Source organism: Podarcis filfolensis (assembly GCF_964270895.1).
Source record: "Podarcis filfolensis genome assembly, chromosome: 1".
Lineage (NCBI taxonomy): Eukaryota > Metazoa > Chordata > Lepidosauria > Squamata > Lacertidae > Podarcis > Podarcis filfolensis.
Window position 1 is genome coordinate 89098110 of NC_139604.1, and position 26982 is coordinate 89125091.

At 41.9% G+C, this 26982-nt stretch overlaps 1 protein-coding gene across 14 annotated transcripts in view; it reads right to left on the reverse strand.

The window, feature by feature from the left end:
* The window catches only part of ACTN1 (actinin alpha 1), a 96431-nt gene that overhangs the window by 20744 nt on the left and 48705 nt on the right, over nt 1–26982 (reverse strand). For 10 of the 14 annotated variants that reach the window (XR_014545666.1, XR_014545667.1, XR_014545668.1 and 7 more), the window contains exons 3-9: nt 26793–26912; nt 15085–15171; nt 13785–13872; nt 12754–12832; nt 10123–10204; nt 8301–8386; nt 335–427 (exon numbers count right to left, since the gene is read on the reverse strand). Coding sequence is in view for 7 of the 14 variants with exons in the window: in XM_083604276.1 (XP_083460402.1) it covers nt 335–427; nt 8301–8386; nt 10123–10204; nt 12754–12832; nt 13785–13872; nt 15085–15171; nt 26793–26912 (635 nt within the window). In the remaining 7 variants the exon portion in view is untranslated. Of the gene's footprint in view, nt 1–334; nt 428–6368; nt 6455–8300; nt 8387–10122; nt 10205–12753; nt 12833–13784; nt 13873–15084; nt 15172–26792; nt 26913–26982 lie in introns of all 14 variants that reach the window. The other 4 variants (XR_014545665.1, XM_083604277.1, XM_083604275.1 and 1 more) reach the window with 2 other exon arrangements.

Genomic DNA, 26982 nt, shown 5'->3' on the forward strand with positions numbered 1-26982 from the left:
ATCACTAAAGGAACATTACTTACATGGACCTGAAGGTCACACCAGAATGAATTTAACATGACTATAGACTCTTGCAACTGCATACTTAAAAATATATGTTGCTTTGATATCTGGGATCCAAAACTGAGAAATATATAGGTCCCATAGCGGTCATCCCCAATCTGGTGCCCTCCAGATGTTTCAGACCATAGTGCCCATCATCCCTGACTGGGGTTGATGGGAATTTATAATCCAAAGCATTTTGAGAACCTGGTTGCAGAAGGATGTTCTATGGAATATCTATCTTTCCATTTCCACATAGCTCTGTCAAGAAATTGAAATCAGGAATACCTACATCACTGGCCAACTTCTCATAGTCTTCCATTAACTGTTCATTCTCTTGATTAACTGCCAGCACCTTGCAGATACGATTGGCTGCTGTTTCCGCCTACCGAAATTTAGAAAGAAAGAAAAATACATTGTTAACAAAGATGTTTCCTTCAGCTTCTTGATGCTTGCCTTTTAGGAAAGGCACAGTTCACTCTGTGTCTAAGAGAATGTTACTGGTCCAAATTTATCTCCACACTATGAAGATTTTGAAGTGCTCTTGCTGTCATTTCTCTTCTGAGAGTTTTGATGTGAATGTACACTTGCAATACCTAAGAGGTTTTTTACCCTCTACACTTGCCCATATCCATTTAGGTACACATCCGTATCTATGCACATCAATGTCTGGTATGAGATAGAATGCATAAAGTGGAAAATTATTCTTCGAACAAGTAAGTGCCTATCCAAACCTTCTCTAAGGCCATCCTATAAAACTAAATGAGGTAAAAATCTAACCCCATTTGTCTCGATGGATCAATGGTTTCCATTTTGCTTGTAGAATAACATTCTTCCACCTCAAATGACCAATGTTTTCCATTTTGGTTGTAGTTATTCTTCCACCTCTGTTTTGAGGTGCTACAAGGAATCACTTCTCACCAAAACTAACTTGCCCCTGAAGAAAGTGTGAAGCCGCAGGTCTACTGATGACATCTATTCCATACATATCCAAATGTTCAAAGCTATCAAAGTGTTCTCATATGAAACTGTAGCTCTGCTGTGATCGTCTCACATTCTTAGGTTTTGGAAGAAACATGAACTTCCCTTAATCTTACAAGAGTTCTCATTATTACATATATTGTACTAGATTTTTAAAAATAGAATAACTGATGTATACTTTTAGGAATTAACGCCAAAGGTAGAATTGGGTTTGAGTAGTCTACAGACTCATCCCATCCTGCCAATTCAGCCTCAAAGTTACATGAGGGCAGAGGGCCTAAATAAAAGAGCAGACTGGGGGCAGCAGGAAGAGAAATAAAGCCTGAAGTCCAAAGTTGTACTGCTCAACAGTCCTAAGAGGCTACAAAACTGTCCCTTGTATCTTTCACTTGAACTGCAACAATATCAACTGAATTATTTTTCAGATCTTCAGAGGGTAGCAACATAATTTCATTTTTTTAAAAAGCTGAGCCATTGCTTGTTAAAACTTTGAAACCCTTTTTCTATTTTCCTTTTACACTTCACTGGAACTAGCAAAAACAAAAACAAAACCAACCCTCTAGTGCAGCCTTCTCCAAACTGGTGCCCTCTAGTTTGATTTGGAGAAAAACAGGGGAGGGAAACCGATTTCATCCCAAGGGCTGTGTTTCCTTCTGTAGGCAACATGCCAGCAGTGGGCAGGGACAGTCAAAACTAGGTAGAACAATTTTACCTTTGTACAGTAGGCTTAGTTTCTACATCCACTTAACACCCTCCTCTCTGTCTTCCAGCCACGCCAACAAGTCATTATCAGAATCCAACACCACTTCCCAGTCAAGCCAAAACTCTCAAGGAGGTCATGAAGCAAGGCCAGAGAAGTGGTCTGGCCTTGGGAAAGAGGCTGTGCTTGAGGAGGGGCTTGTGCCTTCAGGAGAATCCTGCATTTCACCCCCAGGCCTGAAGTTCCTTGCCCCTGGACAATGCTGGCTCTGGGCTTATGGGAGCTGTAGTCTAAAGCATTTTGAGAGCAGCTGGTTAGAGAAGGCTGCTCTGGCCCAACATATCTGAGAAGCCATCTCGTTCTACATGCCTCATCACAATCCCCCAAGATGGATGAAACCATCTACCTGCCAACCCAGGACATCTACAGCATGGAGACATTTTTTTCCAGCAGCTTCCTTGCTGAGTTCTTGTAGTGAAAGTCTTAGTATATTTCAAAACCATTCTAAGAATTCCTTTACTTTGGCAGAGAATTGAGCATTCTGAGCATCTTGATATAGCTATCTTGGGCAGATTTAGGGATGAAGCAGAATAAAAATATTTATAATAAATAAGTAAATAGCTTTAAAAAACTCCTACCAGGCTATCCCATCGGAAGACAGGGAGCTTCCATATCAAAACTGAGAGGACACCGAAGCAGTTTCCTACAATGCTGATGCTCACATTCAACACTAAGCTTTTGGCTCCAGAGAAGATAAACCAAAATGGCAACATTTACCTTTTTTTTTGTTTAGGGATGTGTGGTGTTTAAAGTAATAATAATCAATTTTTTATGCCAAGGTAAGCTGAATTCTAAAACATTATGAAAATTAACTGAATGTGCATTAACCTTACTTTCTCATTTTGCATATTTTTTGTATCGACAAATCACAGAACTAGAAAGGGCACTGAAGCACCATTCGCTGGTCTCTAGAAATCCTAAGATTTTGGGCTTGCACTGAATTCTGCAGCAGAAACAACCTGCTTTTATCCACCACTGAAAGGACTATGCAAGCTTTCAAACTGAACAGGCCTCTTTTAGCCACTTCAAGTTGGCAGCACTTGAACATTCTCAATATAAATTGTTCTCTTCTGGTGCTGTAATTAAATGTATGTGAATTGCAGAGGGAAAAGGTTGTATTATGCCGCCACTATCTGACATCCCTAAAGTATTGATATTAAAGTACTGGTAAGTTTGCTCTACTAAGAATCTTGCTATTTTCCCTAGAAACTTGCGAGTACGGAGACTTATAACTTATTTGGGTAATTTGTTCCACTGTCCAGTAACAAAAGGGGTATACTTTCACTAATGGGTCCAAAATGTATCTTAAGCAAATACATGCCCACAGTATTTTCCTATAGGTGACTAGACTGCTAATCCCAGATGCTACCCACAGAACAGGTACGGCTAGATAGTGCCAATAATGCCTCACCTCTTTGTCTCAACATTAAGAAAGAACAGCATAGATATGGCTCCCTATCTCCCCTGGTGTCTAAATGAATGAGTGTAAGGCTTAATATAATAGATATATAAAACAATGTGGACATTTGTCTTTTCATCACAGATTAATGATGGAATCCTGAAATGTTACCTATCAAATAGAAGCTTAATCAAAATACTTGCCTATAATTATTTCCAGGAATCTCCTTCAACAGTGTATTAAAAACACATTATTTAAAACCATCTAGTAATAAAAACACTCATGCAGTTTAGTGTTATTAAAGTTGGAAGCAGTTAGGGCGGAGGGAAGAAAGCAAATGGACCAAAGCAAGTATATGTGTAGAAATACATAGACACACACACACACACAAAATCATATGAAGGAAAAGCAGCCAGTCACATACACGTCATGGCAGGCTGGGACCCCTGTACCTTTAAAGACTCAGTATAAGAGAATGAAAGAAGCAGAAAGTTGATCATGTGACCTCCCCTTCAGGGCTGGTAGCAGTAATGAGAAATCTGAATGAGAAATGGAGCGACATCACAGTAAGTCACCTTGTCAAGTAAGAGGGCAGAGCTTGAAAAGACACTCTGTGCTCCTGGGCAAGGCCGAAATGCATGCTTGCTAATCACTCTACAATAGCCCCAGATTTGGACTGCTACAAAGGGAAAGGGACCCTAACTCTTTCCTCCCGGTCATGAAGTCATTGCTGGGCTGACTGGCTAGCTAGCTAGCTGACAGTGCATTCGATTTTAAAAAAATATATTATAAAACTTTGGATTCTGCTAAACTTGAGATTATATATTCATCTTCCGACAACTATCCAGATGTTGTGCAACTGATGTTCTCATTTGTATCTTATCAGCCATTTCAAGGCATCAGGCACTAGGCCCCACCACTGAACAAAGCTCTTGTGCCCCATTCTAGAACACTACAGCACTGAGATCCATAGTCTATGCTGTCTGCTAGATATATATTAAATCCAGAGTAGTGTTACACAATTTCAGGGTAAAAAAACCTGGAAACATGGTCTTTGAGCAAAGTTTGAACGCTCCCTGCAGAAACACTCATGTCCCAGATTTTCTATAAGCTTGTGCTGAAAGGGTAATTAGTGAATTAAATGTATTCTTTAAAAAAATACATATTTAGAAGGTCTGCTGTCACTACATATTTTAAAAACGACAAAATATGTCCTTTAGTACTTTCAGATGCTTGTAAATATTGGTGACATCCGATGTTGTCTGCCTGCTTAAGCAACAGAAATTTGCTTGTGGAGAAGAGAGGAAAGAGAAGCCCCATAGCAAAGGTGGATATCCTTTCACACTATGTTGCATCTCATTCAGTATGAAGAGTTAGGCCCAAGGGAGCAGGCCACAGTGAAGTCAGTTTTTCAGCAGCTAACATGGCATGTCAGTAACATATGAATTAGGCCCCAGAACGAACATTTTCAACTTAGTTTGCAATATTTCAGTTCAGCTTAGAGTTACACCTGTGCCTGAGAACCCCTGTGAATCTACTAACAAATATGGGACAGGAAAAAGTTATGAATGCAATGTGACTGCAGAATGGAGAATAGGGTCCAAGAAAGAAAACTTTGTGGAATGGTTATCTGGTTCAGTAAAGGAAAGTCTTGTTACATTACCAGCTATCTTTATCAGAGTTTAATTGCCCAATGTGTGCCCAAGGAGCCTGGACTAAGGTCTGTTTTCCCCTTGGCATCTTTTACTCAGGTATAGATGCACGATGTCAGTGCCAACGCTAATGACACACGTGTGTTTGAATCAAAGCTTTTCCACAAAATGCATCTAAGCAGTGATACAGAACCAACAGAAGCCAAATATTTTGCAGACGAGTACAAAATGTCAAGGGAGGATAAATCCACTGAGAGATGATTGCATAGATAAAAAAAGCCGTAAGGGTAAGGGGACACCGTAAGTGGTACAAGGAGGGAAAGCAACAGAACTACCAGCAGAGGAAGGACACAGATGGATGGGAGCAAAGAGAAGCAACATGGGGCAGAGAAAAAGTTAAAAGGTGTATGCAGAGACTGTGATAATCAATTGTGGCATCAAAGGCTGGCTGTGTGAAAAAGATGTAAGAGAACAGCCAACTTACACAAATCACTAGAGTTTGGCCATGAAACAGTAAGTAAACTGAGCAGGAATTCCATGAGCTTGGCATCTACAGAACAAGACCTTCTGAGGTCTCCCATTGGGAGAACACCTGTCAAAGCAGAAGTGGCCATTTATATACATCCACGTAGACATGACCAGATTCCACTGATGGTAAAGCAGCAGCAGCAGAGGGATTTTGTTTTTATGGCCACATAAAGGCTGAATGGCAATTTTCTGACTTCACTTGGAAAAGTAGCTGCTCGGAAATTAACGACCACTGTTGGTATACTGCCAATAATAACGGAGACCTCTTGCTTATAAAATAAACCCTGCTGAACAATTGGTTTTAGGTTGCATGAATGGGGAGCAATCTACGCATGATGCTCAATCATGCATAGCTTTTTTGGAACATGTTCTTAACTAAATCCAGCTGCAGAAATTACAGTCTGGAGCAAAAGATTAGTACAGAGGAAAATATCAGAGAACTTCTGCAACTGAGCATCATTTGCAGTCTTGACCTCAGTTGTTTAGCCCTATAGTAATTATTACTGATGGCTAAAAGCAACTCTAGAGCTGGGTCTTTAAAACACTCCCAGCAGGCTTAGCGTTGCCAGTGGTGGACCAGTGTGGTATCAGCCACCAAAAATGACTGAGAACAGAGCGCTCTAAGGAAACCAGCACCCAGCTGAAACCAGCAATGCACTTTCCAATAGGCAGCCATCTGATCTGTCAGCAAAGTATTGAATATGTTCTACAATATTAATTTGAACCAGTAGGCTGCAACTTGGGTGTTCTAGACCAGAAATATTGTCTGGGAAAAAGCAGAGAGACCCACTACATTGAAAAAAAAAATCCACTGAGTTCTCAACAAAGTTAGAGAGTGTTTTTTTAATCACCCAAGATGCTAAGGAAGTTGTGACAATATTAGATAGCTCAATATGACAGCCAGCACTGGATTCCATACCTCTAACGGTTTAGGGTATCTTCCTCTAAATTTGGTGGGCGGGAAACAGAAGGAAGAGGAGGGGGTTTGTTAGGAGTAAAGTCTCACCTTCTGCGCACCTGAGAAGGCGTGGTAGTAACATGAAACATAGGTCATAATGGCCTTCTCATCCGGCCTTAGCGTGCCTATAATATCTGTGCAAAGAAGGAGAAGAGGTTGAAAGGATAAAGTAAGAAGCAGCACACAGAATAAAATAAAACAGTCATGGGTGGTAAGAGAGGGGAAAACTTCCCATCATGCATTGCAGGACAGGCCAAACAGATTTCCATGCGGAGAGCTGGGAATTCGGATCAGAACGTGACCGGCAGGGTTGGCTTTGTGGACTCCTGTGGCACTCGTTCCCACCTCCCATTTTCAGCTGTGGTTTCCAAGCAACCAGCCTAGTCCACATTGCTTTGACACAACTCCACAGTCAGTAGCCTCAACCCATTTGCAGATGTGCAAATCTAGCTTTATCTGGGGGAGTAAACAGCCAGTGCCATGTGCCCATTCTACATACAAGAATAAAGTAGCTAAATTTGATGAAGACACTATATAGAAGTTAAAAGGCATAACAAAACCCAGATGCAAGGCAGAGAAGATCTGTTCTTGCAGTGCCAGTGCTTGACATCTTACTAGGGCTGTCCCATGTGCATTTTCTGAGCATACAGCTCTTCCCGTTGTGCTGTGGGCACAGCTACCAGATATTCCATCTATAAAACTGCAGATTAAAAATGGATGGATTTTTTTTAACTTCAGCTGTGTGCATTGGAAAAAGTTGTGGAGTAACCCCTTGCCTGGTACAGTTGATTTTAAGGTAACTGCATCATGCAATTGCAGTAAAATGACAGAATGCCAATGGCATGTCACTAGGAGTTCTAGAAATGCTGTTTACATCTGAAGTATTATCATACTGCTCCCTGTTTCACTTTAGAAGACACAGACATGCATATCTGTCCATTTAGGCAAGGCTTCAGTATTCCATGATCTACTTTCTATCAGAACCCTTCTGGCCCACCAAGCAAGAGTGCATGCTCAGGATCTCTTAAAAATTAAGGCATAATCTGATAATGCACAATTGCTTAAGAACATGAGGAGTACCCTAACTAGAACCATCAGGTTCAGTATTTTCTGCAAGTATCCCAGAAAAAAGTAGGTGCTCCACAATTTCTGTCCACTACTGTCCTAAGCTGTAGCTAGTGAAAGGTTAGCATTTAGTCTACTTTAGTGGGAAATGACATGACTTCTGGATCCATTTTCAAGCTTCAGCCTACTTATACACTTACTTGGGAGAACACCTTACTGAACTGAGTGTGACTTAACTTCTGAGTGAACAAGCAGAGACTTGTACTGCACAACCCATTTGCTCTACGATGAGTTCTCAGATACCAAAGAACAGTTGATTCATCAAACTGCAATGCTCTGTGGAAACTTCCTGTTTGGGACATCCTGTCAGTAATGTTTTCAGAGAATTTGGCAAACAGAATGCACATTTTCTGTTCTGCGGCATCCAGGTCTTATTTCTTAAAATTATGCCCTTTTGCAAAATAAGGAGGCTCAATCGCACAGCACTGTTGCTGATCAGCAAAGCAATTCAGCATGGATTAGCTGGCATGTAGAATGTTATGATGCTGGACCACTATGCATGACAAATTACTATGCAAAATACTTCCCCCCCCCCCGTGAGATTCACCTCGAGAGAGAGATCTTTGTGTCCTGTGGATAAAAGCAGAGCTCCCACTGCCATGAGAGTGACCCGCTGACTTGCACCAAAGTACAGATCTGCACTACATCACTGACTGTGGGTTTGTGTTTGTCCCCAACTGGACCCCCAAAATGATACATACACAGAAAGCCATTCGGAGCCAACAAGCCAACTCTGCCAAAAATAATAATAAAGATGCCCGTAGCTAGATAGGAGAGAGAGAAAGAAAAAAAGGTTTGGACATTAGCAAGAGGACCAGGTGCTCTGTGTGGAGGGAGCTTGGAATCCTGCGATACCTTCTGGGCTCCTGAGAAGGCGTGGTAGAAGCTAGAAACATAGGTCATGATGGCCTTCTCGTCAGGACGGGCTGTTCCAACAATGTCTGTCAAAGAAAACCTGAAGTTAAAGAGCATATCAACTCATGGGACGTGAGCAAAGCGAGATGGATCACCAAAAGGTTATGGGGACGCCAGGTGAGGGGTGGCAGTGACTATTAGAACCTACACATTCTCTACATATAGGTCTTTTAGATACTTTCTTGGAAGATGATTTTCCCTCTTGGTTAGGGCAATTGTCCCTGTCCTCTTCTCCTTACCACAAAAAATACATATTCTTGGTGCAAGTGCCCAGTAGGACACAGAAGAATTGTGTGTGCTAAATTGAGAAGATGAAAGACGATCTTAAGCTGCTGTTTCAGTGAATGATAGCAAATGGCCACCATTCTCAGTAGGCTGTTAGTCTGAGTTTTCCAAACATCTAAGGAAAGCAGGTGCTTATCACCTCTCAAGCTCAGGCCATGTAATGTTTTCATAGTGTTTCCTTGCTGCTTTGAGGATTATAATGGCGATGGAGAACAATAGTTGCCATAGCACAAAAAGAGAACCATATTGCCATGCACCTAACCATCTGCTTCTTCTGTGAGCTTTCATGGGACCTACATTTGTCTCAGTAACCTGTGATAGTTCAGTTTGGTGGCAAATCCCAAAGGATAAGAAATGCCCTTTGTAAAATTCAGAGCCAGCAACTTTGGGACTCCATCTGAGGCTACCTGCTGGGATGAATTAGGTCTCATTACCTAGCTGCATCTAATACCATACTATGCATATGAAAGAAGTCCTGATAAAGATGATTTTTTAAAATAAAAAAAATCTAGTTGAATACACTGTCCTCTTTAGCACACAAAAGCTCCCTGGATAGAGGTAATGAGGAATGGACAGAGCATAGCCAGTACAAAATGTTCTCCCAAATTTTAAGGGGGAAAAAAGAAAATGTCACAAAAGGGAACAGAGCAACAAAGGCAACTTGAAAACTGTGGATTTCAGAGCCAGTGTAGATTTTCAAAATGCAAAAGCAACAACATGGCAAAAGGGGAAATTTAACACATGTTTCCAGGAATCTAACTGCTGAGAACTGAATGTTATAATGGTCACATGCTAGATCCCTTGATTAACAAGTGTGGTGGCTCAGGAAATAAAATGCCCAGAGAAATGTAACTAGTATGTGAGAGACAATGCAGGATGATCTGCCTTTGTTTCCACCTCTCCTTATGTACTGTAGAGATACCATGTCATTTGCTGTTTGTTGAGAATTCAGCTTGTTTGTTCATGGTGGAGTCCCAGCCTAGTCAGAAACAGGTGTCCTGTTACTACTGAATTTACAAATGAGCTCCACAATAACAAGCTACGGAGCAGTTTTGGGAAGTACAGAGAATACTAGGGAAATTTGGGAGAAAGTATAAATGCAACCATGCTGTCATTCATCTTAGGTCTGGCTTATACATTTCTGGTGATGCATGGAGACTACTTCATCAAGGTCAGATCTCACGTCAGAATTATGTGGCAGATCATGTTAGAAGGTTCCTTTATCCATGCTGCTGCTCCCTAGGGGCCCTGACATAGAACCTTCCATTATCCACACTTCTTGTGCTGTTATTCAAATGTTATCAGGATAGGATCCAGCCAATAGAAAAAAAAACTGCAGTTATTCTAGTCTAGGTACCTGATAAGAAGGATGGGGAACTTTTGGAAGAACCAGTTAAGTAGAGGTAGAAAGTTTGTGGAACTTCTTGGGTGTGTGCGGGGGAAGAGGAAAATAAATCAAAATTTGATTCTACTTTACCTTCTGCATCCAACATCTTGGGGATATCTAGGTACCTTTCAGCCACATCAAAAGCTGTGTTCAGGTTAGTGAGAGGATCATCCTAGGAAATAAATAATTTAAGTTAGCAATATGTAAAAACATGGCAGAAAAAACAATTTATATACCATACTAGGGCATTGATAAGTGAGATCATTAGAGTCACATTCTAGACTGATAATTACAACATTAATATGAGTTGCACATACCACAAAAATATGCACTTAACACCCCCAGGTCAGTTTGTTTCTACTAGTGAATTAGGAGGTGGAACGTTGACAGGACCTCCACTTCCCACCACCACAAATGCAGTAAAGGGCAACTATGAGGGCTATGTGCATTTTCCAAAAGGCCTCTCTGTAACATCTTCTTTATGGAATTTGAAAGGACATCACATATTCCGTCATCTCCCCTTTCCACTAGTCTGCTTACTTCCTGGACCAGTACTGAGCAGGAGAGCTGTCAGCTTAAGACATTTGTCCCTGATTTGTGTAAGTTGCAACTAGAGAAGGTGCAAATCTTTTTAATGCCCTGTCTTGGTAAGGGGCAGTATGAGAAGCCACCCTCTACACATATAGAATCTCCACTATACTCCACTACACTATATAGGGTTTTTGTTTCAGTGGGCTCTCTTGAGCTGAATGTTAAACAGGTTAGAGAAGATGAGGCCCACCCCAGTTTTCCTTTGTTCTGTCTTTTCGTATCCAAAATTGTTGGATATGTTAGTTGAAATATCTACCTTTGTTTTGTTAAAATTTGAGGCTACAAAAACAATTTTTTCATGACTTGCAGCCTGTAAAAAGGTATAGGGACCTCTGACCATTAGGTCCAGTCGTGACCGACTCTGGGGTTGCGGTGCTCATCTCGCTTTATTGGCCGAGGGAGCCGGTGTATAGCTGCCGGTGTGGCCAGCATGACTAAGCCGCTTCTGGCGAACCAGAGCAGCGCACGAAAATGCCGTTTACCTTCCTGCCAGAGCGGTACTTATTTATCTACTTGCACTTTGACGTGCTTTTGAACTGCTAGGTTGGCAGGAGCTGGGACCGAGCAACGGGAGCTCACCCCGTCGCGGGGATTCAAACTGCCGACCTTCTGATTGGCAAGTCCTAGGCTCTGTGGTTTAACCCACAGCACCACCCGCGTCCCTTGCGCCACCCACATGTAGTACTGATCTAAATGAGGCCTACACCAAGGTAAGGGTGCAAATAATTGCACCAAAAGGGAGGACACCTTGGGATTGTCTGTCTGAGACAAGTATACTTGTTGAGGTATCTTTCTCAGAGTACCATACAGCATACACTATAGTTATTAGGAAGTTTAGGTATATATAGACCCATGAACACAGAGCCAGGCTGTGCTCCGGTATAGTCACGAGAGGGGTCTCTGTGTGTGGAACCATAGTTACTATAAGGATCATTTCACTTTTGGTTGCTAACAATATTATCACAAGCATGCTGATTTTGCTGACATAAGAAATGAATGCTAGAGTCTCTTACTGCATCTCGCCTACCTCAGCATAAAAATGCTGACTCGCACAGACATCTTCCCCTCCTAGCAACTTCATATGATGTTGCCATGACAATAATTATAATGTCACCAATCACCACCTTTCTATCAACAGCGAATCAGCAAAACTGTTGAAGCAGGGTAGGAGGAACGAGCAACCACTGCTAGCTATGTCTGTCAAGGATGCAAGGAACCTCACCTAGTAAATATATGGTTTTGGTTACTGTTAAAATAATCAGGGCTGGAGGTGTCAGTCACAAAAAGATGCTATTTTTACTGACCAAGATGACATGCTTCTTAGGTTACTAGAGAAAAAATGTTACACTTTTATCCAGTTTCCTTAATGAACAAGGAGATCAGATTCATGGCTTACCATGGGACTATAGCAACTTAACAGCTTCTACAAGACAGTGGGAAGGAATATATGACGCCTCTTTGGGCAACCACATTCCCAGATCTGCCCAGCAGCAGAATTTAGTTTTCCTGTTACCTCTGCCTATCATGATTTAAGCTGGGTAAGCAAAGAGGTATTTATCTGAGCTATGCCCTACCTTATTGCATGGCTCAGAGCAGCTTACAACAGAATTTCTGAAAGTTATAAACCCAAGGGGCTTACAATTGTAGCTTAAAGAAGAAGTAATGTGGACAACCATGCAGTTTTGTACAAGCAACAGATGACTCCGCTAACTATGCATTCCACTATGGAATTGGAGCCATGTTTTCCACTACAGCTTCCCAAAAGACATTGCTGGGCTTGGTCACCCACATGCTTTCTCCAAGGAAGTCAAGCCCAGTTTTCACCTGGATGATAACCTCAGTCAGCCTAAGAAAATATTAGTCTCTAATGTGTCTTGGCTGAATGTGCCAGTCTAACTTTGGGAATTACCTGAGTTGTGTTTCCAAAGTCCAAAGACTTCCTTACCTGCTGCTAGTCTAAATCTCCACCAGGAACTAACAGACAGAAATCAAGTAAACCAAAACATCTGAGCTCTTCAGAGACCTCCTTTCTCTCATCTTATGGGCAAGTTAGTTATCCAAGTTGCCAGCACAGGTTTCCATCCTCCCATGACATCTGAACTTGGAACATCCCAAAACATAAGAAGGTACCTTTCTTAGTTTTCCATAGTCAATGAGTTCTGGACGATGTCTGTGAATCAAGGCACAGAAACCAAGGCCATCCTTCCAGCTGTAAGAGAGATAGGACACCATTAACTATACTCATTCAGGAATGGGGTTTGTTTTTTTTGTCCTCAGTAAGAATCAGAGCACGAGTAAGTTTCACCTCTGCTTCAGTTGAAGCCTTTCCACAATGCCAACTATAAAACTTTTCAATATGTAAAAAAAAGTTCTGAGGTTTCTAGTGCCAAGTGAATAATAAAAATAAATAAGATATATTATTTTACTGATCGCTATTGGATTGGCTCAATAAATCATCCTCTGCTAATGACAGGCCAAAGGAGATTATGTGTACAAGAACAGGATTACATGCCATTACATATTTATACAGCCACAATACATCCCCAGCTTGCTAAACCATTGTTTAGCTGAAACTACAGTTAGCTTAAATGGTGGTTCCTCATCTGAACATGGTCTAAAATCCTGGTTAGTAAATCAGCATTAAGGCACCATTCCTTGTTACAGACATCGATGTTTGGTGCATCAATTATAGGAACGAGGTGATATGCAGGGGAGGTATATGGGGGTGGGGTGGGGCAACACTCATTCCTGGCTTGTTAAACTATGGTTTAAGAAGCCAGGAATGCAGTAATGTTTGAACTGGGCTATGTATCCACAAACTTGGAAGTACAAAAGTAAACAGAACAAGCACTTTAATTTACATAAGATATGAGGATAATAAAGGCATTATTGTGTGCCGAGTATAGTGTGGGAAGAAGCCTTTCGTGGCCTCAGCCCTTTCTCCTGAGCTGATAGGGCAGCTTTCAGAGTACAATTGCCACACACACACACACACACACACACACACACACAGCCTTTAATGGACTGTGATGGCAAGTCCACTGCAAATGGTCTTAACATTACTGCTAAAACGGTTGAGGTAAGGACCAGGCGGCATCCAAATCCTCTAGGCCATGCAAAGACTACAAGTCACAGGCTGCTCCCCATCACCTTTACATTACCTAATATGGAAGTTTTGGATGTTCACATTTTTGTATGGGGCTGTCTTTCTCTGACACCACAACAAAAGCCCTTCTTTAGCAGATGTCTCTAGGGAACAAAAAGATACAAGTATTAGCCAACCTCTGTGAGGTTCTTTCACTAGAGTTTTAAAGCTGCCTCTTCATCCTGACCATTAATACGTCAGAAGCCACTGAGGAGGATTTGAGCAACTCTTTCCATTTACACCAGGCATAGGCAAACTCCGGCCCTCCAGATGTTTGGGGCTACAATTCCCATCATCCCTGACCACTGTTAGCTAGGGATGATGGGAATTGTAGTCCCAAACATCTGGAGGGCCAGAGTTTGCCTATGCCTGATTTACACTGTAGTGCAGGCTGTGCAACTCAAAAGGTATGGAGGGACCTTTTCTTCCAGTTGTTAATGATCAAGTGCTGTACAGAGTTAAGAAAACCCAAAAATATTTAGGAATACATAGGCTCCAAATCATAGAACTGTAGAGTTGGAAGGGACCCTGAGGATCGTCTAGTCCAATCCCCTGCAATGCAGGAATATGCAGCTGCCCCATACAGGGATCAAACCTGCAACCTTGGCGTCTTCAGCACCATGCTCTAACCAAGTGAGCTAAGCAGGCTGCACAGAAAGTCCACAAAGGACTTAAGTGATGTGCTGGCAGAACATGTTATTTAGCACAAACATTACACTTGGAAAGGGTAAACAGTTCCCTAAAATCCCTATGCTAGAACTATTGCTTTTCAAATCTAGCCCAGAGGGTGTTTTTTTCCTAGTAGTTTCATCAGTCAAAATAGCTCCTTCCACAAAGTAAGTAATTTTGCACCTCTAATTCTGCATTATGTGTGAGGGAGGGATGTATCAATACAAAAGAAAAGGAGAGGTTTTGCATTGTAGGCTGGCAGGAACATAATTATCTCAGTTGTTCTCAGGAACCCCTTGAGCTCAATTCATGACCTCACATTTCTGCCTTCAGGACACTAGTCAATATGGCCTTCCAGATCAGGGAAATGGTCTGCAGTGAATTAAATTCAATAAAATGGAGGTGTCTGAGCCCTGATTTTGTCACTGTAAATATGGTCAGCATCGTAGTAACACCAACAAGCAAGCAGAAGTACCACCTGCTATTTCCTGGATCATGCTCTGGGGGCAATATTTCCCTTCCCGTAGACGATAGCCAGCTATGACAATCTGTACAGGAGCTTCGTATGCTATCTATTTTGGAAATACATAACACACAAAATATTCCACAAGTGCTTCTGTGAGAGATGGTGGCCCGTTGGGATGTACCTTCCACGGAGATATCCTGAATAGCGAAACGGAGGATGATGGTCCAGATCATTCCAAGGGTCATTTTCGCATTCCCATCAACAATTTCTGCAAAAGAGAAAAATACCCTCTCAGCAGCTGCTACCGGTGCTCAAAACATCTTTGGAACTTTGGTAAACAAGAGTCACAAGTGAGCATGTTTCAGAATTAGGAAAATAAGTGGGGCTTGCAAACAAAATGTTGCAGAGTGGACTGCTCCTTCTCTGGGATTCCAGACAATCCATTATAATCCCACTTCCCATTAAGTTTCTATCCCCTCACACACCAAAATAAAAAAAATCCATGCCTACTTCTCATTAGATTGTTTTGGGAGGTTGCCCCCAGCCTCCAGAATGGTTTTTCCCAACAGATTTGTGTGTGGGGGAGTACTTACCTCAGTTCTATACATCGGCCAAACCTATTAAAATTGAAGCCATAACAAACACATGTTCCAGCTTACATAAGATTAGATATAATGTTTTTGGGATTTCCCCAAGTCTGCTGATAACTCTCTCTTATGTGTGGTTGGTGCTGTTTTGGTTGCATGAGGACCAGCGCTAGGCACATTAAGATGGCTATCAGTATATCCAGGTGGAACCTGCAACAAAATGCTGCAATGTGGAGTTCTTCTCTTTATAGAGATCCAGCCGATCCACTCCATATAAACTTCTTCAAGTTCAAGTTTTATTGCGGCAAAAGCCAGTGACACTAAACACCACAAGATCAAACAAAAAGAAATCAACAACAACATCAGAAAAGAAAAGAGAAAAAAAGGGGGGGAGATTACACAAGGGAACTTCGCAGTGTGCCATTCAACAGATTTGAGATTTACACTTCCTGATTACTAAAGTGCAAAATTTGGCCACCTCATATGATATTGAGCTTGAGGAATCTTCCAGAAGGTATTTTCGTAGAATTTCGGGGGAGGATTCCAAATAATGTTGTAGGGGTATAAATTTTGATAAAAGCGGCAAAATAAGTTGAACTCGTTCTTCACAGTAAAATTCACAAAATAGAAGGATGTGTGTGACAGATTCTACCTTATTAGACATACAGGGGCAGAGACGCGCATGCATTGGTACCCGCGTGAATTTACCGTACAGCACCGCTGAGGGCATTGTCTCAAAGCGGGCTCTAGAGAAAGCCCATCTATAAGCTTCGTTAGTGATGTTAGTTAAGTAAGGGGCAGCTGCAAAATTAGGCCAAGCTTTTAAGCATCTATACGTCTCCGGGAGTAGGGAGTCTTCTTGTTGTAATTTGACATCGTAAAGTCTCTGAGTGATAATTGCTTTTGCCTTGTTCGGAGTTTCAATAAAAAGATTTTCAGGGTTTAGGCCAATTTGTTTGATCTTATTAGTTATTTGCATAAGCCAAGGAGGATAGGGAGCTGCGGCCAGGAAGCAAGGTAACAGTCCCTTAGGATTGTAATGGATTTTCAGCCAGAGGGATATTGCTTGCTCCCAGACTTTTAATTCCACTCTGGGCAGTCCTGCCTCTTGCCTTAAGACTGCATTAGGTGTACACTTTGGGGTAGCAAATAATGATCTTAAGAATTTTGATTGTACTGTTTCAAGGGTCTTAAGGTTGGCAGAGGGGCTAATTTGAGAGCCATACAGGAGTTGGGCTAAAGATTTTGCCTGAAAAACTTTTAGGGCCATCGGGAGGAAGCCAGCTCCTTTCCTTCTGAATAATCTAAGGATGGCATTTGCACTTCTTCCTGCTGATATAGCTGATGTGGTCAGGTGTGTTGACAATTTGGCATTATAAGAGAAAGTAATGCCTAAGTATTGGAAGGTCTTAGTCTGTTCAATGGCGTTTCCCTTTACGCTCCAATTATCTTTCCTGAAGGAGCGGTTAAAATGTACAATTTTGGTTTTGGCAAAGTTAATTGTTAACAGTTCAGTGTTACATTGGTCACTAAACTTTCCTAAGGCACGTTTCAGACCCACTTTGGTTTGAGAGAGAAGAACAGCGTCATCCGCATACATTAAAACTGGTACTTTTCTGCCGTTAGAGAACACGGGGGGGGGGGGGTTCGATTTCACGGCAACATGTGACCAGGGAGTTAACATAGATGTTAAATAAAAATGGGGCTAATAGGCATCCTTGTCTAACTCCCCTTTGGACTGGGATTTCTCTAGAGAGTCTGCCGTCCTGTGCGAGTCTTATCTGGAGGGTATTGTTCTCATGAAGCTTAATCATCAGAAGTAATAACCTTCTGTTAATACCCATATTGGCCAATTTGGCCCAGAGCCTACCCCTGGATACAGAATCAAATGCTGCCTTTAGGTCCACAAAGGCCGCACACAATGACTTTTTCCAATGTTTCACATACTTATAGACAAAATAATCTAACACTAAGCAGTGATCTATGGTAGAACGTCCAGATGTAAACCCTGCTTGTTCAATTTCTAGCAAGTTATTATGATCTAACCATTCACATAATTTTAGGCATAGATGTTTTGTATAAAGTTTGCAGATCACATTCAGAAGACTAATTGGTCTATAATTAGATGGGTCAGAGGGGTTGCCCTTTTTAAATATAGGAACAATTATAGCCAGTCCCCAATCTTTAGGGATTTCAGTTGTCTTATCTATATATGAAAATAGATTTGCAAGAACCGGGGCCCACCAGTTTATTTGCGCTTTCAGAAGTTCAGCGACAATGAAATCACTTCCTGGGGCTTTGCCAGATTTCATTTGTAGAATTAACGAAGTGATCTCAGTTTCAGATGTTGGGGGCCATGGTGTATCATTATCTAAAGAGATGTTAAGCAGCGCAGAAGGACGATGTTCCCTAAACAGCACTTTATAGTGCTCTTCCCATGAGTTTGCAGGGATTATTGTGCCCTCGTTAGGAGTTTTGGTTTGACTGGAGATAATTTTCCAGAAGTTGGTATTGTCTTTTTCTATTGACGCTTTTATGAGGGCCTGCCAGATGAGAGAGTCTGCGGTTCTTTTTTTGGTTTTTAGTAACTCTTTGTAGTTCTTTTTTTTAAGTTGTAACTCTAGTTTAGTGATAGGGTTAGGATTTTGCTGGAAGACCTTAAAGCATTCCCTGAGTATAAGTTTTGCCTGGATGCATTCGCGGTCAAACCATTTTTTGTTGGTAGGAGACTCATTGTGGTTAGGTCTCCTGAGTCTTGACAATAACGGTTGGAGTTTTCGGATTAAAGTGTTATAATGGTCAATTGGGGAGGTCTCTTCAGTGTCGTTGGAGGTCAAATCAGCCCAGAGGAGTTGACCTTCCATTGATTGTGTCCAAATGCTAAAATTGTTATTAACATAAGGGGACCATTTAATTCTGGATCTGCCTATTTGTTGTAGAACATTAGGATCAGGTGTCTGTGGGGCGAGCCCACATCTAGAGGGTTCCCAAAATTCAGTCCTTTTAAGATTTAGGGGTAGATGGTCACTTTCGGTTCTTATATCTACAGTAAATTAAATATATTCATCAAAGAGTTCTTGGGAGACAAGGATGTAGTCAATAACAGAATGCCTTAAGCCTGACCAATAAGTAAATTGGCCAGGGCAGTCTCCCGAGGAGAGGCCGTTTAAAATAACAAGGTTTAATCTAAGTGCCATTAGAAAAAGACATGTACCAGCAAAATTGGTAACTGGGTCAAGTGAATGACACCTGAATAGGGGCCAATGTTCATCATTAGCATTTAGGGGACCCATTCCACTTTCGTTGATTAGCTGTTCGTCTGAGTGGCCTAGCCTTGCATTAAAGTCCCCACCAATAATTAAGGAGGCAGAGGGAAACTTATTTGAGACAAGGAGAATGCAGTCTTCCAGTTCGTTCCAGATGTTTTTAAGATCAGTTTGTTTCATAAGTGAGTGAATATAAACATTGATGCATATGATCTTAAAGTGGGTAGAGAATATTTTAACAGCCAAAATCCATTTTTTATCGATTTTCAATTGGATAGGGGAGGTTCCTAGATCTGTTGATACGAAGGTGCTCAGACCTCCTGCTGGTCTTCCGCCTTTTGGGCTGATTGAGGCACAGGAATGGAAAGCAAAATAATTGTGTAGTTCAAAAGGATTTTGCATCCAGGTTTCTTGGAGCAGGATGATCTTGAACTGTGATACGTAGGTTAGAACGTCTTTGTCCATTGTTTTCGATTGCCATCCAGCAACGTTCCAGGATAGTAGTAGAGGTGAGAGTCATTTTGTCTCTTCGATAGCATCTAGGGCTTTCCCGGGGTCGTGGAAGATGCATCCATTGGATGGTGAAGTCTCCGGTAATGTGATTAGGGGCGCCACAGAGATTTCGGCGTGGATTTCAGTTGGGCAGAGTAGGGGTGTGTGTTCTGACGTGACCTGAGGAGATTCATATCCCATTTTTCGCTCCAAGTTAGGTGGAGTATTTGCCTCTTTTGTGGGCGCTAGGTCTTCAGAGTTGCGGAGATAGAGTAATAACTCATCTAGTCTGTCCGTTATCTCTGTTTGTTCGGCTTTTGGCAGATGGGAGAAGGAAACAAGTAACTCCTGCTCCATTGAATTCTCTAGATGAGTAGCCTTTGATAGGAGGGGCATGGGGGTCTCTGTCCAACTAATTAAGTCTGAGGGTGGAGAGGTAGAGCTCGTAGTAGGTGGGGTGCCCTCATTTTTAATTGCTTTCCTTTTAGCTGGAGAGTAGGGTATAAGAGGGCAAATCTTAGTGTTGATAAAAACTCTTGTAATAAAAATTCCATAATTAGTCAGGTAGCTTCGTAGGGACATCATATAAGTTGGAAACTTTTTAGATTCGAAGGTGAGCAGTATCCTCTGCATGTGTGGCTTGCTGTAAATGTGGACAGTGGATTTCAGATCGATGGAAAGGGGATTTACGCCCAAAAGCTCAGCTAGATGCCTTCTTGCGACATGTATAGACGACCAGTTAACAACCTGACCTTTGAAGGGGAGGATAATTAAACAAAGTCTAGTGGCTTGTAGTGAGAGATTGTAGGAAGATATGGTGTGTAAATCTTCCATAGTTTGTTCATTTTCAAATTTGCAGCCAGTCTGCGAGGTTGGGCACAGTAGGACAGGTACTCTAGGTGTTGGTTCGGCCCTATCCTCTGGTGAAGCATCTACGGGGCTGACATTAACTTTTGGGGATACAAAGGATATAATCTTCTCTAAGGAGCCTTTGATGTCTCTTATGTATTTAAAGATATAGTCCACGGTTTTAGCCACTAGGTCTAACATGGTAGAGTGTTCCAGTAGTAATTCAGAGAGATGGTTTTCTTGTTCTCTGATGCAGTCTTCCGCCTGAATGGCCATAGTTGGAACTTTTTTGGGACCTTTTGGTCTCGTGATGGTGTTGTTTAAGGGGTTAGTGGGTTGTTTAGCGGATAGTTCCTTCGGTGTAGTTTCCTTATCTATTATCTCTGCTAATGGAGAGAAGCTATTCGAGGTCGGAATATTAAAAGTATCCTTTGTTTTTCCATTAAAGAATTCGCTGATTTTGGTTTGCTTGGTGAGGGGCAAACATGCCATTTCCTCTAAGTCCTCAGATTCTCTACAGCGTTTTCCAACCCCCCTCCTCGCATCAGCAGGGCTGTCTAATTGCTGAGTCACCTCTCCCTTTACCTCGCTCTTCTATCTTCCCTAGGTTTTTCAAAGAGTCGAGGGAGTATTTCCTTGAAAGTATCCTATTCAAGGAGGAGGAGTGTGCCAAAGATTATTGGCATAACACTAAATTGTGCTCCGTCTGTGCCTCCAAACTTGTGGTGGGAACAGCCCATGAGTCTTCCTGTAAACTCTTCGCAATGTGATAAGATAGTCAATTCAGCTTTAAACTTCCAAGAAGAGTCAGGAATACAAAGCGTGGGATAGAATGCGGTGAGCTGCTTAAATTTATCTGAGCTCAGTGTTCATTAAAATAGTCTTTAAAAGGAGTAAGAGAAAATAAAAAGATAAAATCAACGGGCTCACATTAGTAGAGTGCTGGTCGCCATCATACCGGAAGTCGAATCTCATATAAACTTCTGAAAACCTCAGGGTTCCCCAGGGTCTGCTTATAACTTCCTTGTGTTTTTAGGCGAGACTATTTTGGTTGCTATTTGGATTGGCACTGGGAGAATTGAGATTACTATTGGTTGAGGATAACAATCAAACACAATGATTATTTTGGGCAAGCGTAGCTGGGCAACAGCCATTCAAAAATTGCCTTCACATTCACAAGAGAACAAGTGCCAGGTAGTGATGCAAATTAAACCATAAATAGATAATGCTGTTGCACTGAGTTACAAACAATAGCAAATACCCTCATTGAGATCAAGATCTGCAATCATTAAGTTGGGAAGGAAAACATCAAAGAGCTCAACTGTATAATACTAGTTCTGTTGCAATGTGGTTCCTTTGTCCATTTGAATTTTCTCCCTCTTTGGGACAGCCTTAATGACTGTTTCCTGTTCTCAGAGCATTAACTGCTAGAAAGACCTTCTATGGTCATTATTCTCGAAATGTGGATTAGCATCATATATTTGTACTTTCTGCTTGCTAATTGATGCCATCCCAAGCCTCTCTACAAAACTGCACTTAATAAGCAGTTCAGCAGATACTATTAATGAGCTCATTATTGCTTGTGGAAAGCATTCTGAGGATATTGGGAGAAGTGGAGGCCAGAGAAGGTTGTGTGCACTGTCTTTCCCAATCTGCTACTCAGGGATTTCCACTAGTTCCTGCCCCCTTGAATAAGCTCAAGACACCGCCTGTGGTCTTCAAATTACCAGTGGCAGCAGATATAAACCGCATTAGCAGCATGATAAAACTTAGCAAGCAATTCTGTGCCAATGCAGCGGGGGCAGGGTTCATGATGATCCCTAAATGCTTCTGGTGTACCTGTTGCCAAAGCCAGCCAATCAGAATCATACCACCATGCAAATTGTTGGGAGAGCAATATATATAGACCCACACTGCAACCCCTTAAGAAAAGAGGGTCTTGTGTTGGGGGAAAGGGGAAGGAGTTTGTTTCTCCTAACAAACATCTGCTAGAGTGCAACCCCTTTCCAATTTAAGTGATATTAGAAGGGGTGGGATCTAAAACAAAAGCATTCCCCATCCTTCAGAAAGTTTAAGACCCCTGTTTGCAGGAAAATATATTTTAGTCTTGCCTCAGAAACAAATATCCATATATACTTGAAGAATCCCTTCTTCACTAATAACACAAGGCTGTTTTTTGCAGCACTATTAGCAAGCAGAGATTCTTAGTGAAATGCACATTCAGTGAAGGAGGGAGAGTTGTTTAAAGAACCAGAACAGAACAGACACACAGGAAACAAAAAATTGCTTTGCTCAAGTGAATTTGTTTCCATCCCATTGCTTTTATTACAACTATTCTCTGCTAACAGGCTATGCAAATAAAGACAGTATTTTCATGTCTTTGGCGAGCAGCTGGAGGAGCAATAAATATTGAATATTTCAGAATTAAACCTGGTGGCTGGAAAGAACAGGGTTCTGAAATGCCATCACATTCACAATCTAGTAATCCTAACCCTCTGGAGTGTAAAATAGTCTCCTTCCTCTATTCTAGTCTTAAATGACAAGCTGAAAATTCACTGTTAGGATCTATATGATTTCTTGGCTGTTTGAATGTACTTTGAGAGGCATCCCAACCACTAGCCACGCAAAAGTGGAGAAAGGAGGTTGATTCTACAAAAACAGGTGTCAGGAGGACTAAATGGTGGGTAAGAAAGCAGAGTTTTGCTCACAACTGAACATGTGTTCAATATTCATTCAACATCCTTAGCACATTTAAACTGCTGTGTATTAACCACACTTTCAATTCCAAAGGAAGGCAAACATTAATGCATATACCTCCCACCCATAATAATAATAATAATAATAATAATAATAATAATAATTATTATTATTATTATTATTATTTATACCCTGCCCATCTGGCTGGGTTTCCAAAACCTAAGGGCAGCGAAAACCACAAGATCATTAAGACAAAATAACTGGTAGCTTCATTCCACTGGTGTCAATGGGACAAGGACATCCTGGAACCCAGCCTATAGGGCTGCTGCACTAGCATGTAAACTAGTACAAGCTCCTTCTTCTCATTCTTATGGGTAGCACCACCATTCACTTGTCCAGGCTCTGCCATATCCCCCTTCATTCGTCTCAAATCCTGTGCAAGGACTTTCTCATCTCAGCACTGTTGTGCCATCCCTGTTTGCTGTTGCAACGTGATGACTCTCAATCCTGCACGAGCACAGCCTTCACTAACCTGATGCCTTCCAGATGTTTTGAACCACAACTCCCAACAGCCCTGATGTGGGGCTATAACAGGAGTTGTAGTCCAAAAGCATTTGGAGGACCAACAGGATACCAAAGGGTGCATTAGCAGAAAGCCTTTGTACCTAGTCTTATGCCACTCCTTGCCTTGCACATTGCAACATCCCACTGCATTGGGGTGTTAACTATCCAGTGGCTGCTTTAAACGGTTCATGGACTGCAGCTGAAATAAAGAGCATCCTTCTAGCCTGAGAACTAAATGAAACATGAGAGATAGAGCTTAAAAACATTATATATAAGCTTATGTAAGCTGGAACATGTGTTTGTTATGGCTTCAATTTTAATAGGTTTGGCTGATGTATAGAATTGAGGTAAAACAGACCATAGCCCTGTCAGTCACTTCCGCACTTCACCAGTTATGAGTGGGAAGAAGACAGAAACAAACAGCTGCCTGTTTTTAATGCTGCAAGCAATACGTGTCTTCTGCCCAATAACAGCCAGCCAGGCATATTTGCATAGCTCTCTATGCTGGTAAGAGGTTGTGATCAACCAACACTGTTTCATTATTACAAGCTAAAAGCTTAAGTTTTCTCCTTGCTGACATAGTTGGATTTCAGATCAGTGTTATACCATGGAAGCAGGGCTCAAGAGTCTGAAAAGGTGATAGCTATTTGATATGTTGGAAATGCATGAATGGGAGAATAAAAATGCTTATCTATTATCCCAGTAGTATCTAACTCTAACTGTATGTTGCAATCAAATGTGAGCTTTTGGTGTGCAGCTAATCAGGATCCAGGAAGGATGAAAAGCTCATTGGCTGGTTTGTGAACTACACCAGCAAAGAGCTTCTTTTAAGCCAATTTTCACAGGGGCCTTGGCTGTGTAAATAATTATTTTCATAGTCATTTCTAATTCTCAATAGCCATTTCCTTGTTCACCACACAGAAAGCCATTTTGATGTTGCCATTACTGGATCAATTATGCATTCCTGTTTTCTCAAACTTGTGCTGCTGCTGTTTTGGGGTTATATGATACACAGCAGCCTGGTGCTGAAACCTTTTAGCAGGCTGAATGACACTGGAGAGCTTTGGACCAAAAAAATTATGGCTAAGGGTGATTTAAAACAACAACAACCCCGAACTTGGTACTAACTCAAGATGATTTTCTCATTAAGTACTACCTGCCTGATGTGGCATTTCCTGCCTGAGCCACATTAAATACATTCTGCCTGCCTCATTAATTTTTACTTTCTAGTTTACAACAGTGACAGCTATTTAAAGCCTTAATTTGAGTCCTTTTAAAATTCATAGTCTGGAAAACTTTATAAGCCTTTTCATTGGGCAGTCCTCGCACCAGAAAGCTGTCAGTCAGCCCCAGATGCCCACTGAACTGCTATGATAACACCTTCATGCAAAACAAAATGCCTATAGTAGGGTGGAATCCACACACCAGGCATGCATTTATTCTGACACGTGGATTGATTCTGTCATTCATTTAGGCAGAAGTCAGAGGAAACAAAGCAGATTCATGAAACACATTGACCAGGGTACAGCCCGCACTCTTGCAATACCTCATGCTGAAGCTAAGGACTAACGTATGAACTCCTCATACTCAGAGAGAAAAAACACCATGTTGCATCTGGAGCAGCACAACCAGATGCCTTTATCTGCCCCAACTGCAACAAAACATGTCTCTCCTGCATCGGTCTCTACAGTCACAGCAGCTACTGCAACCATCCAACAGCTTGACCTCACCCCCAAAGGTGCACTGCTCCATTGTCTCCAGAGACGGGCGGATGGTAACATATTTTAACCTTAAAGTACCCCTTAACCTTACACACACCCTCGTTATATTCCCCCATTCCTAGACCCTAGACCATTCCATAGAGATGAGAGCCATGCCACTTCAGGCTACATAAGCAAATGAGTTTGTAATAACATATATCATTAATGCTTTCACTGGAGTTTTAGTTTTGAAAAGCTGCATGATCTGTAAGCCAACGTCCAGATGCAAAATGTAGATGTCGTTCACCATGATTGTGAATTAGTGGATTATAGCATAATGTGAAAAATTTCTCTTTCGAATTGGACAGAAGCACGTCCCCTTATCTGGTTTCCTAGCCCACAACCTCAAGTACAATCAGGCAGAATAATTATCCAGGAAGTGTATGAAAATGTCAGAAGGAGCATGGAGAACACAACTCTTCCTGAAGCTTTACAGGGATAATTTCCAGGCCATCTCACCCTGTGATCTGCAAGTTTCTGGCCAACATAAATCACAAAGGGATTCAAAATAGATGATCTACCTGTAGTGCACTGCATCAAATATCCAGTGCAGTTTTATTCCACACACTTTCTGGACTTTGGTAGACATTACTTGTTGGGGAGCCTGGTAGAAACCAGACTTGCAGTTGGGCTCAACGTGTAATATGGTTATCTGCAGTCCCCCACAGGACTCAAGAGTCTTTGCTTGCTAAAGCGTGTTCTCCTTCATGGAGAGCACGTGTTGCGGTGGGGGCTGCCAGGACACTCCAAAGTTGGGGGCGGGCTAATTATTCATTGGCCACTGATGCGATTGGGGCTTCCCTTGTTGTTGGGAAGAAGTTAATGTTGCCATTTGTTGATTGACAGCCAGAAATGCTAAAACTCCTTGCACGAGGCTAGGGCTTCCTCTTTTCGACCGTGCATCTGATTGCCAGTCCCCCCCTCCCTAGAATTAGGGTTGTTCGCTTTGACCTTGCTATGCCTGTCATGGGGTCATCTGCTCTTGGGGCAGGGGCCTGGTAGGAATTTTGTCCATCTGGCTGATTGGCTGGGGCCATTTGGTTTTTGCCTACTGCGTAGCAAATCGTCACAACTTGTAAGGTTGCGGTTAGGCATTGGTTTATGGTCTGGTTGGTTGAGGGGCAGTGGTTGAGTGCCTGCCCTTGGTAGGTTGAGTGCCTGCCCCTCTAATGCTGCTGCTGCAAGGGATTCCGTTAAAGGAATTGGGGGCTAACTATTGCTTGTCCACTCTGTCAAGGGGGCTCGGGCCATAGCAATGAGCTCCTGGTTGCATTTGGGGTGAGGGCAGGTTCCCTGCTCCGCGTAACCCCCAAGTGTATTCCCCTATTCTGACTTTCGCATCGTGCGGAATGTCAGTCTGTCCCCCATGGTGGGGGCAGATAGTCGCAACCAATGCCTAAGCAACCACTCACAAATTTGTATTTCAATAAAGTTGTGGCCAAAATTATGCCAAAAATCTTAAACAAAAAATTCTGTGTGATGTGTGAGTTATTGGGGTGGCCCTGGGGACCTCGACATGCAAACACATATGTTGAACTTAGGGGATTCCAGAACAATCACCACCACAGTAGTACAACCGTCACCTTGTAGTGGAAAAGTTGGCCAGTTCCTGTAATCATTTTAGTAGCCTTGTGACCCACTTATATGCTCCCACTGGTGTGGGTTCTGACTTACCTTCTGCTCCAATGGATACCAACTTGACTCCTTTGCTAGCAATGAAATCCAGGGCTTTGTTGACATTCGAGATTTTGTGCACTCGCATTTTGCCTCTTTCTGGCTTAGCCAAACGTTCACCTAGTCAGAAAGAGAAAAGAGTTATGTTCCACTTTTTCAATGAACTTCTTCATTCCACTTCAGTAAACAA